Source organism: Oncorhynchus masou, chromosome 33 (assembly GCF_036934945.1).
Source record: "Oncorhynchus masou masou isolate Uvic2021 chromosome 33, UVic_Omas_1.1, whole genome shotgun sequence".
Lineage (NCBI taxonomy): Eukaryota > Metazoa > Chordata > Actinopteri > Salmoniformes > Salmonidae > Oncorhynchus > Oncorhynchus masou.
The window spans coordinates 12,268,239-12,280,456 of record NC_088244.1 but is presented as its reverse complement, the minus strand read 5'-3'; the positions used below and the strand labels follow the sequence as shown (position 1 = coordinate 12,280,456).

At 43.1% G+C, this 12,218-nt stretch overlaps 1 protein-coding gene across 1 annotated transcript; it reads right to left on the bottom strand.

Moving 5' to 3' along the window:
* Positions 1 to 344: 344 nt before the first annotated feature.
* apeh (acylaminoacyl-peptide hydrolase) lies at positions 345 to 10,607 on the bottom strand. Its single transcript, XM_064956453.1, has 23 exons — positions 10,475 to 10,607; positions 9,543 to 9,672; positions 9,331 to 9,457; positions 9,165 to 9,252; positions 8,763 to 8,838; positions 8,041 to 8,132; positions 7,775 to 7,852; positions 7,535 to 7,672; positions 7,316 to 7,407; positions 7,172 to 7,212; positions 6,976 to 7,097; positions 6,808 to 6,868; positions 6,624 to 6,721; positions 6,472 to 6,523; positions 6,248 to 6,336; positions 5,925 to 6,063; positions 5,678 to 5,761; positions 5,375 to 5,455; positions 4,227 to 4,315; positions 2,433 to 2,623; positions 1,812 to 1,914; positions 1,547 to 1,653; positions 345 to 1,066 (listed from the first exon to the last, which is right to left on the bottom strand). Exons 1-23 carry the CDS (start codon positions 10,484 to 10,486, stop codon positions 961 to 963), a joined length of 2,196 nt encoding a protein of 731 aa, XP_064812525.1. The 5' UTR covers positions 10,487 to 10,607; the 3' UTR covers positions 345 to 960.
* Positions 10,608 to 12,218: the final 1,611 nt, after the last annotated feature.

The following is a 12,218-nucleotide window of genomic DNA, read 5'->3' as shown; positions in this document are numbered from 1 at the left end:
AGTTACACCAGCTCTGTCAGGAGGAATGGGACAAAATTCACCCAACTTATTGTGGGAAGCTTGTGGAAGGCTACTCAAAACGTTTGACCCAAGTTAAACAATTTAAAAGGCAATGCTACCAAATACTAACTGAGTGTATGTAAACTTATGACCCACTGTGAATGTGATGAAAGAAATAAAAGCTGAAATAAATCGCTCTCTCTAATATTCTGACATTTCACATTCTAAAAATAAAGTGGTGACCCTAACTGACCTAAAACAGGGAATTTTTACTAGGATTAAATGTCAGATATTGTAAAAAACTGTAAACTTCCAACTTCAACTGTATAAAAAAAAGAAATATGTTTTATAGCCAAAACATGTTTTATTGATAGAATCATTAGAGAAAGATCCCTGGTTGTTACAATCAATATAAAGCATCTGCAACCCTGGAAAGCACCATCAGAATGAACGTAATGAGTAGAATGTGTAGTGGAGATCTTTCACCGGGTGTTACCGTTACTTGGTCCATAACGTTTAGCTCAAGTACTTTCATTCTCTTCATATTATGATCACAACTTAGATGATGAAACTACACGGCTGTTTAGTATCTTTCTAAATAAAAAGGTAATCGATCATTTTTGAACGGCAGTACCCATAGCCCTTGTTAAATCATAGGTGAAACCGTTTCATGGAGAAACGTTGAAAATAAGGATTAGTGTTGCTAAATTACAGGCAAAATCAATGTGTTTCAACAGTTTCATATTTGATATAGGACAAGAACTTGCCATCATTCAGAAGGTGTAATTCCAAAGCTATAAACTGATGCAGATGATCTAATCACAGGTGACTTAGTGCAGGTAGCCTACAGTACCCTCAACGCTTTGGCCTGACCCTCACGCCGTTATTATACAGATTAACATCCTGTTGTTAGCATGCTAGAGCTATCATAGGGTTAGCATGCTATCGCTAATAGTATCGTCACAGAGACAGGTGCTGGGTCATCCAGAGAGCGATGTTCATGAAGCCATCAGACTCCGCGTCCACCTTGGACAGGGAGTGGTTGTTCCCAGGGTACCATAGCAACCTGAAAGAAAGGCATCCAGGCGGAGTTAAGAAACTAGAGTCAGCAATGCAATGCATGAAGTAAACAACAACATCGGGCTGACAAGAAAGACCAACTAAGAAAGACCATGGAAGCGTGAGGCTCTGTGTCGGTGCTGCAGCTATCACGTTTATAGGAGATTGAAGCTCACACATGCACATGCAAAGATACTGTGTAATACTGAGTGCATTATCTTGCATAGCATTCATCTGTGGTTCATTCCACTGCTCGTGGCAAAGTCAAATCACTGAGTCTCAGTTTAAGACAGTATCTTTTTTTTTTTTTTACAAATAGGAAGAGAAAAATCTGTCTTTGGCAAGCACCTCCATTAACTGGTTAGCTGTTGATTACCTTTACTTATCGCATACGAAGTACTTCACTGTCTTTATTCTGATATGTGACCACCACACCACTAAATACTACATTAACCAGCAGCCAACAGCACAGGTGCAGTCTACTCACCGCACTGGGACTTGTAGTGCCTTCAAGGCTCTGTAGTACTCAATCCCCTGCTTAGGGGGCACACGCTTATCATCCTCTCCCAGAGTCAGCAACACAGGAGTCTTCACCTGAATGGCGACAACAGTCACATACATTGTTACAGTCAACACACAGACACAAGGCACAGAAAAACAATGGTAGAGAGACAGCAAAGCTTTTTTCACCTGCATTGGATCAGTAAACAAACAGAATGTGAAACACACAGTCCGCTGGATAACACACACACCTGTTTGACATGTTTGATAGGAGACTTGTTTAACATCTGCTCCCAGACTGCAGGGTCAGGCAGGCAATCTGTACTGTAGTTATAGCCAGCCTCCACCATACACCTGAAACACACCTACATGTTGGATAACCACACCTTATAGAGAAAAGAGAACAAAAAACTAATCGTATGGATTCTATCATATCTAGTTTCCCTTCTGGTGGTTTGAATTACTGACTGCTTCCTCTCTCTAGAGAGACACAGACGACACATCCCGGCAAGCCTACACAACCCCCTAAGACTGAAGTGCGTATGTCTCTCTCTGTATCCACCAACCTGAAAATAAATGTCATGGATGTCAAGCCTATGTGGTAATAACTAAGGAGGGCTGGTATGATGTCTTGGCACTGAAACAAAACATGAAGCGGACCGAACTTCTTTAGGAAAACATCCCTAATATTAGAAACATGTTGTCATCCAGAGTCACATGTATTTAGTTTCCAAGCTACAGCACACAATATTTTACATACAGCAGGTTTTTAAATATTTTTTTGCCATGGAAAATATAGTGTGATACTGGTATCGTCCCTATGAGTTAGTGGATGTTTGTGTGGGCATGGTAGTGAGAAAGTGTGACTGTACCAGTCTGGGATGTCGGTGCTCCCAATCATGGAGGCCAGGTTGATGACGGGGTTCCGAGCCACACAGGCCTTGTAGAACTCTGGGTACTGGCCAATTAGATGACAGGCCACGAATCCGCCGTGGGAACCCCCGGCAACCGCAACCTTCTGCTCGTCAAACGCCCCGCCCCTCAGAACACTCTCCACTGCAAACTAGAGCCAGAAACAACAGCATGATGAAAGAGAGGGAGGGTAGAGTGAGGGTGAGAGAAGTGAGAGAGAGAAGTGAGAGAAAGTACGCAGGAGGAAGCAGAGTGGTTTGAGAGGGGAGATGACAGAGACTACAAAAATACTGTGAAAATGAAACGTCAGTCAGACAGACTGTTTCTAGGGCTGAATACTATAGACCAGGAATGCACAATATATCAGTGAACTTAGTGGAATCGGTCGATATTAGTTAAAACCGCCAACATCTGTATCAGCCGATGTCTAGTTTAACGCCGATGTGAAAAACCGATGTCAAAGCTGACGTGCATATCTATATAATGTGGGTAGATGAGGTACATACCTATATAAAGGTGGTAGATGAGGTACATACCTATATAATATAGGTAGGTGAGGTACATACCTATATAAAGGTGGTAGATGAGGTACATACCTATATAATGTGGGTAGATGAGGTACATACCTATATAATGTGGGTAGATGAGGTACATACCTATATAATGTGGGTAGATGAGGTACATACCTATATAATGTGGGTAGATGAGGTACATACCTATATAAAGGTGGTAGATGAGGTACATACCTATATAAAGGTGGTAGATGAGGTACATACCTATATAAAGGTGGTAGATGAGGTACATACCTATATAATGTAGGTAGGTGAGGTACATACCTATATAATGTAGGTAGATGAGGTACATACCTATATAAAGGTGGTAGATGAGGTACATACCTATATAATGTAGGTACATGACGTGTATACCTATATAAAGGTGGTAGATGAGGTACATATCTATATAATGTAGGTAGATGAGGTACATACCTATATAAAGGTGGTAGATGATGTACATACCTATATAAAGGTGGTAGATGAGGTACATATCTATATAATGTAGGTACATGACGTAATAACGCCGCGTAAAATGTTGCGCTACACGTGCAACACAACATTCCTAACCTGGCCCACAATGTCTGCTGTGTGGATCGAGCAGCCAACAAGTCCAGCAGTCATTTGAAATGGAATTCATTGCCCTTGACAATCAACCGATCTCTGTCGTGGGTGATGTTGGCGTTCTCGCCGACTGGTCAAGCACCAGTACACACTACCAAGTGCGCCATTTTTCCCCAGATGTTGCCCTACCGGAGTTACACAGTAATAGCGTCACTGCTATTAGCTTCACGACTGACATTTGGACCAGCGATGTCAGAGCCATGAGCATGACCAGTCTGACAGAACAGTGGGTCAACGAGGATTTCATACTGCATGCTCAGAATGTGCTGGCTCTCATACCGCTGCTGTCATTTCAATGGCATTTGAGAACATGTTGGAAACATGAACACGCTCCTGGCTCCATTTGAACAACTGACTGGAGAAATAAGCTCATCAACTGTGTCTGCAGCAGACGTGATACCCTCTGTCATGGCACTGAAACGATCAACAAAACTGAAGACACAGGCTGTGAACAAGCGATTCGGTGACATTCACTCTTTACTGTGTAGGCCAGAAATGTAATATCAGTTCATCACTACTATAGACTATTAAGCCACACAGTGATCTGAAAAGACTGTGGTGTAACTCATGTTTCTGTACCTGAACATCCTTGACGTCTTGAGTGCCCACATTACCAGGTAGAGAGAGGATACTGTCCTGGCCGTAGCCTATAGAGCCGCGGTAGTTCACTGAAAGGACACAAGTGAGGTACAAGTGAACATTTCAACCCCCCAACTTCCCCTGTTGTCACTAATCTTGCTCAAACAGAAATGTTTTTTGTTCGAATGGAGCTATTTGTAAGTCACTCCCAGAAAATGATTTTGAGGCAGGGTGACATTTTACCTTCAACCCCACTCTCCCCTACACACTCAGATTGCAGCGCGGTAACGTGCTTAACGATGCCATCAGTGTAAAAATTCCCTCCCTATGGCTCTTATAACTTGCATGTGCCTCAAGAGGAATATTCCTCTCACAGAACACACAACAAGCAGACTAGGTAAATACATAAACTATTCTATGAGGTTGTCAGATTTATTTGATTCATTACTTGTTTTGCTTGCAGAGGAAAAGTAAACTGTTGTAGCATCTTCAACGTGCACCTCGGCAGAAATATGTTTTCACGGTTCATATGTTTTGGGTTTGGCGGCAATGATTTGGCCATGGTGCAGCGTGACGACTGCAATGGAAACACTGTTACCATGTCTATGTTAAAACACCATAATAAGCTACGCCTGTGATCCCTGGCAGCAACACTGACTACCTGCTCCTGTAGCTAGTTTCCTGGATTCAACACACTGGCTGGGTGTAGACAATATGTGTGGGGGAAAAGGCTGTCAATCAGAACGTCTGTGTATGCCATCCTGATGCAGTACAAAATTATAACAAATAAACAAACAAAAAAAGACATTGAGTGCGGACCCAACTTTAATAATCGGCCTGTGGCTTGGTGATCTCTCCCCTAACCAATCCCACTGGGCACAGACACCAGTTCCACATCTAGTTTTGATTTACATTTGATTGAGTTGTCTACTAACGTGAATTCAAATTGATAAAAACAAAAAAATGACCAACTCATTGGTTCAAAAAAACAAAAAAACGAGACAAAAACATGAAATTCCTTCACATTGATGACTTTTTGCTAAGCCAATCAGTTTCCCACAATGATTCAACGTCACCACATTGTCTCCACGTCAAGATTTTCAATCTGTTATGCAGTTAGAGACATAATGAACCGTAGCTCTACTCACCCAGTAGGATAGCAAAGCCCATCCTGCACAGCACTGAGGAGGAGAGCAGCCAGTCTGCTACAATCACAGAGTGAGGACCACCTGAGAGAGAGACAGAATGTAGCTACACACACAAACACAAACACAACAAGCTCCGGGGTGAAGTTTCCCCTAGGTACAGATCTAGGATCAGCTTCTCTTCCCACAACCATAACCGTTAGAGGGGGAAATTCCAAACTGACCCAAGATCAGCATCTATGAGCAACTTCACCCTACTCCCTACAACCAAGCAGGGGCACACACACTATAAGGTGTGTAACTTACCATGTGGGGTGACTATGAGTGGCAGTTTCACTCCCTCCTTCACATCCTTTGGTTTCAGCAGGAGGGCGTCAAAGTCCAGACCAGCTACATAAAAAGGATAATATTACATCTAATTTTATTTGTCACATACCCACGTTTAGAAGATGTTATTGCAGGTGTAGCGAAATGCTTGTGGATTCTGACACATAGGAGAGGATTTACTGATAATTGACATGCCAAGTCCAACTGTCAGAGTGGATGTTCTTACGGTATTGGCTGTTGTCCTGCTCTGGGGGCGGGGTGAAGTTGAGGATCTGCCAATCAATATCTGGCTGGGTCTGAGAGTCCTCCAGCACGACCCAGTCCACCTCCTCACGAGAACCACCCAGTGGCAGGAAGCCCACCCTCTAGCCACAGAAAATTAGGTAATTAATAACAAAACAATAGACAATAGGAATTAAGCAGACGTTACTATAAACGACTCATCCAAAGCGAGACATTTCAATAATATGTCTATTTTACTGCAAAGCATTGTCAAGTAAAACCCTAACGTTTATGGACTATGTATATGTGTGGGTGTGTCTACATTACCAGGCTGGGGGGGCAGTTAGGGGAAGACCAGCTGACCACCATCAGGTTTCTCTCGATGGTCAGCAATGACCAGCTGCCCCCTGGAGACTCTACAGGGGAACACCACCACAACAACGTTAGGATGCCAGTCAGAATGTTAGAACAGCAGCAACAGCTTTACAACTCAGAGACTGTATTTGTCAGTGGACTGACTAGGGGGCAGGGGACTGTGTGACCCCACTCACTTGATGTCAGAGAAGTGACGCTCCCTGTGGTCGTTTCCACCAACAGCAGATCCTACAGGAGACAAAACATGTCAATATGATTCGATTGCGGCCATACATATAGCATAATTCATTCTGCTAATTATCTCTGATAAGTGTCTAGGGGAGGTTACCTTGCGGCTGCCTTGTGGACAGGAGACCAGGATGCGCTGGCTGTCAGCTGACCAGCACAGAGGAGACAGAGACGAGCTGTAGATCCCGGCAAAGCCATCTTGAACACACAAACAGTTAGGATGAACAGAATACACTCGCAAAGTACCTGTAATTATATTAACAAAAAAAGAAAGGTTTCCTTACCCTCCCTGGGTCTCTTTACCACATCCACCACCACAGAGGTCCTCTTGGTGTACCAGTCATACTGTAACACACAGACAACTCAACACATGAGCTATATTCCAACAGTATTCAAATCATTTCTCTAATTGGGAGCAGTTGGATATGTTTTCGTCTCTCTTGCTCACTCACCATGCAAAGCCTGCTACACTGCTGGTGAGGTCCGTAGACAGCACACTCCAGGTAGATAATCCTGCACTGGTCTGGGCTGAGCTTGGGGGAACACACAGCACTGGAGCCTGATGAAAGCTGCTCTGAGAGAGAGAAACACAAACAGACTTCTAGAAAACACTATGGTCATGTATAGCTCAGAGTGAAATACACTTACCACACTGTCCCCCAGTCAGGTCAACATAGAACAAGGAGGACCTGAATTAGAAAACACAGGGAGGGAGAGAGTGAGAGGCCTTTACTGGATTTAAGAGCTGCTACTTATAACCACCACTCTGATCTGACCAATCACAGTGCTCACCTGCGGTTGGGCGAGTATTTGAGGCCCAGTCTGAAGGGCTCATGCCACCAGCCCACGAACACCACGCCTGTGTCACTCGGAGCCCAAAACGCCTGGGGACACAAGTTATAACACTGGTACAGCACATATATACATTGCAACACACACACACAGAAATGGCACCCAGCAACACACACACACACACACACACACACACACACACACACACACAGTACTGACCTGGCCTGGCGAGATGTTATCTGGGACTCCCTCTAGCACAGAGACGTTGCTACCCTCGATGTCCAACACACACAGCACAGGAGAACTCTTACTGACCAAGGTCTCCCCCCAGTCTTCGTAAAACACAAACTGCTCCCCCTGCAGGACGGGAGGAGCAAACACAGTATGGTGAACCAAGACGTTTTAGTTTAAAAGCAGGGGGTCAGTCAATGGAACAGTTTATCATTGGATCCTCCTTACCTTTGTAGTCTCCTCCTCCTTGCCCATTTTCACCCCCTCCTCTTCATCAGCAAGAGAACAGGACTCAGGAGACACTGACTGTATAGTAGAGATGGAAGGGGTTAACAAATAGACCAAGTGAGGAAATCGCTAACACATTTTGCATTGAAGTTCATTAGCACTGCATTGTGCTCATATTTAAACTTTAGGTGTGTGTGTGTGTGTGTGTGTGTGTGTGTGTGTGTGTGTGTGTGTGTGTGTGTGTGTGTGTGTTTTGAAGGCCAGACCTGGAAGAAGGACTCTGCCTTGAGTCTCTTTCTCTCAGCCACATACAGCAAGTGAGTTTCAGAGTGGGACCACACCAGGCAGCCAAACTGGTCTGGGAACAGATATAAAGGAACAGGTGGGTCAACCAAAGAATGTGCCTGATATACTTTGGTGTTAAGGCCTTCCCACGCTGTACGTCAGATTCAGTATTTTATGACTATTACATGTCACACTGTGCGATGTTACCAAATTAATATATTGCCATCAACCTGGCCATATCGTACGATTTGCTTCAGTTCCCTCATCACATTCTGTGATTGGCTTGCAAGGCTACGTAGGCTGATGTAGGCTACGTTAACTGCAGCGGTGGATTTGACCGGAGCATGTGCCATCACCAGTAGGGCGTGCCAGCACCAGTAGGGCATGCCTCCCTCTACGCTTATGGGCGAGTGAAGAGAGTTCAGAAAAGCAAAGTATGCATCTTTGAAATAATTCACACAAACTTTATATGTACTGAATTCCAAATGAAATCGGCTTCCTAAGAATAACAGTTGCTGTGGCATTATTTTGATTCAGCGATTTTCCCCAAGGTGTGTACATTTTGTCTGGGGCGGCCAAATCCTGGCATAAGACGGCACAAATGGTGCAGTCTGTTCAGGTCTTCAGGGAAAACAACAGCTTATTGTGTGCCAGTAACAGAAGAACTTCTCTCATATACAGAGACATTACATTGGTGTCTCACCGTCTTCATAGACCTTGCCATGTTTCTTCAGGGCTGTCAGGTTGATGCTCTTCACTTTGATGTTCTTACTCCAGATCTGAGGGGTCACCGAATGGAGGAGGGGTCAAAGGGAAAAGAGGGTCAGCTGTCAATCAAAATGAGTGAAAGAGGTTTAGGATATAGATGCAGGGGGGTTGCCCCAACTTAGGCACTTATCCAAGGTCAGTTGTGCAGACAGACAGACAGATATAGATATAGAGATAGAGAGAGAGAGAGAGAGAGAGAGAGACAGATAGAGAGAGACAGATAGAGAGAGACAGAGAGAGATAGGAGACAGAGAGGAAGAGCAAGACAGATAGGAGAGAGAGAGGGAGAGATAGGAGACAGATAGACACATAGAGAGACACATAGAGAGACCCTCACCTCCAGAAACTGTTTGTCCTCTCCTTTGATGATGCTCTCTCTCACCACCGCTTTCATGTCTCCTGATGGAGAGTCTTTACTCAGCAACCTGACACAGAGAAAACACTAAATCAACTACACACACACAGAACACACTCATGTGTCAAACTGTCAAATGTCCACATACTCTCCCTTGATCTCTGTGCAGTTCCCTGAGGGTCCAGAGTAGACCACAGACTTGTCGTCATGAAACACAATGTACTGCCGACAGAACTTGACATTCTCGTTCCTCTCCAGATCCCGCTGACTCCATTCTAGGGGACAAGGAATAAAAGGCATGAAAACCAACACAGACCGACGAACAGGGACACACAGACAGACCGACGGACAGACACACACCTGTGTAGATGTTGCTGTATTTTCCTCCATACTGCGATGTTATGACTGGCCCTACGTCAGCTCGGGTCAAGGAGGGAAACAGGCTCAACTCCCGGTAGAGTTTGGAGATGTCTTCCGGATTAGTCATTACCTTTCCACACACAACAGATGAGGAACTTGCACATCGAGTCAGGGATAAACAATGTCTCACAACCCGCATTAATGAGGTCATCTTTTACTGATTGTCTCTCTTGACCCTGGACTGAGACAATAGAGGTAGACTGGCTTGTTTACTAATTGCAATAGTCAGTGCAGCATGCAATTCCTCTGTCTCACTACATAAGCAACAATGAAATCATTATTAACACTGACAGGCTTTGTGACAAAACAAGATCCAAGGTTATCTAGCTCAGGAATATGACTCTTGTAGGTTACTGGCTAGTAAGTTTAGTAGCTATACAGTTGGCTGGCTAGCTAATACTTTTTTTTAAATAACAGAAAACGAATATTATTATAGTTTTAAATGATTGTTTGTTTAGTTGAGCACGCTATATTCAACATAACTAGAGTTGCTTACTTGACTGACCAGGAAGTGCTTTCTGCGCGTCTCCATAAGAAAGCTACCAGATAGCTAAACCGATGACTGCCTAATGCTACACCGCAGACATTATAGCCCGTATCTCTGCCTACACTAGCTGGAAAATAAATAGTTAGCATTTCAAATGCACTACACTAGCTGGAAAGAAAGATAGTGAACATACGGTAGCTACTTAAATTAGCTAGCTAACTAACTAACGTTCGTACATAATGGGAAGTTGGACAAGCAAGTAGCTAGGTTAGCAAGGTAGTACATCATGGGAAGTTGGACAAGCAAGTAGCTAGCTTTGTGTAAAAGCTCACATTAAATTGAAATAAACTGGAATTTAACACACTGATAGCTATATAAAAGTTACCTGGGACTCCATCGCGGCTCTGACTGATCAACAGCTCTGCGTGTGGTCTCGTTTTCTCTGTGTTGTTAGGCAGGGTACACCAGGGTTGCCATGTCCTGGGTTTTCCTGTGAATTGGGATAATTTGACAACGACTGCGTTGGATGGGAGCGTATCACTTTTGTCAAGTCGGTCACCGCGTTTCAGTGTGTTGCATTTTGGCAGTGGTGGAAAATGTACACAATTGTCATTCTTGAGTAAAAGTATAGATACCTTAATAGAAAGTCACTGAAGTAAAAGTGGAAGTAACCCAGTGAAATACTACTTGAGTAAAAGTCTAAAAGTATTTGGTTCGAAATATATTAAGTATCAAAAGTAAAAGTGTAAATAATAAAAAAAATCCTTATATTAAGCAAAACAGATGGCACCCTTTTCTTGTTTTTAACATTTACAGATAGCCAGGGGCACTCTCCAACACTCAGACATAATTTATAAAAGATGCATGTGTTTAGTAAGTCTGCAAGTTCAGAGGCAGTAGGGTTGACCAGGGTCATTCTCTGGTTAATAAGTGTGTGCAATGGACAATTTTCCTGTCCTGCTAAGCATTCAAAAAATAGCTTTGTGTGTCAGGGAAAATGTAGGGAGTAAAAAGTACGTTATTTTCTTTAGGAATGTAGTGAAGTAAAAGTTGCTTAAAACATAAATAGTAAAGTACAGATCCCCCCCCAAAAAAAATAAAAAAAATAAACCGAATTAAATAGTACTTTAAAGTAGTTTTACTTAAGTACTTCACACCACTGAATTTTGGGGATACAGATTTTCGTTCTTCCGCCTACATATCGACAGCTTGAACTTTTCAAAGGTCATGAAGTTTTGACTACAAGTTTCTGCAGTGGCTCTTCATCAACTTCATCCTGCAGCTGTAGCGGACATGAGTCGGTCACGATCCCGTGATAAGGTAGCCCGCCTTCGAACTTCAACATCAGTGTCTGCCCTCAGCCGAAGAGAGCATTTCCTCTTTGTCACGTCGGTTGCGCCCGTGCGAGATTTAGGTTCATATCCTGCGTGTTACACATAATGTGGGAGTGTCTATTGTGAACCAATCTTTAGTGTTTTTGTTTGACCCACACGAACGTGACCAAAGACATATGACTATAACCGGAACCAACTTTGATATTTGAGGCGCTCTCTCTGATTATACATACATACATATATGATTTTAGTTTGTGAGTGTATGATATGGTTGTTGGAGACATGTTTATTTCGACATCATATATTTTTTTAAACACTGCCATCTGAGCTTGGCTGTTGGACGACCAAATTAGTGTCCTTCTTTCGGCGATCGCAGATACCGAATCCTCGACTTTCGTCTTCAGTTGGTTGCTTCAGCCTTACCACTTAAAACAAACCCATTGAGACACACCTATCCAGGGTTGCCAGGTCAAGTTCAGTTTCTACAAAATTACAACAACAAAAAACTCGCACAAAACCCCTGAAAACTAGCCCATTTTTTTTCATAGCAAAATAGTTGCCCTATCTATACAATGAACCCATGTTTCCTTAGCGTTATCGAGCCAATTAAGAATATCATAGTAATGACATGAGAAACAAAATTCGGGTTAACCTCAAAATAATAATTATTGCAAGCTATGAGATAATAAAGGCATTTGAATATGTGGCAAGATAAAATATAATTCTCCCTTATTAAACTCGACAGATCATTTTCCATCAATGGATGTCAATTCAACTCGTTTGATCGCTATGATT

Excerpts from the sequence above, each read along its gene's own strand:
- apeh (XM_064956453.1), bottom strand. Across the intron at positions 7,213-7,315 it reads AAATACTCGCCCAACCGCAG|GTCCTCCTTGTTCTATGTTG; the intron begins GTGAGCACTGTG and ends TTTCTAATTCAG. Across the intron at positions 5,762-5,924 it reads GCAGGACAACAGCCAATACC|CTGGTCTGGACTTTGACGCC; the intron begins GTAAGAACATCC and ends CTTTTTATGTAG.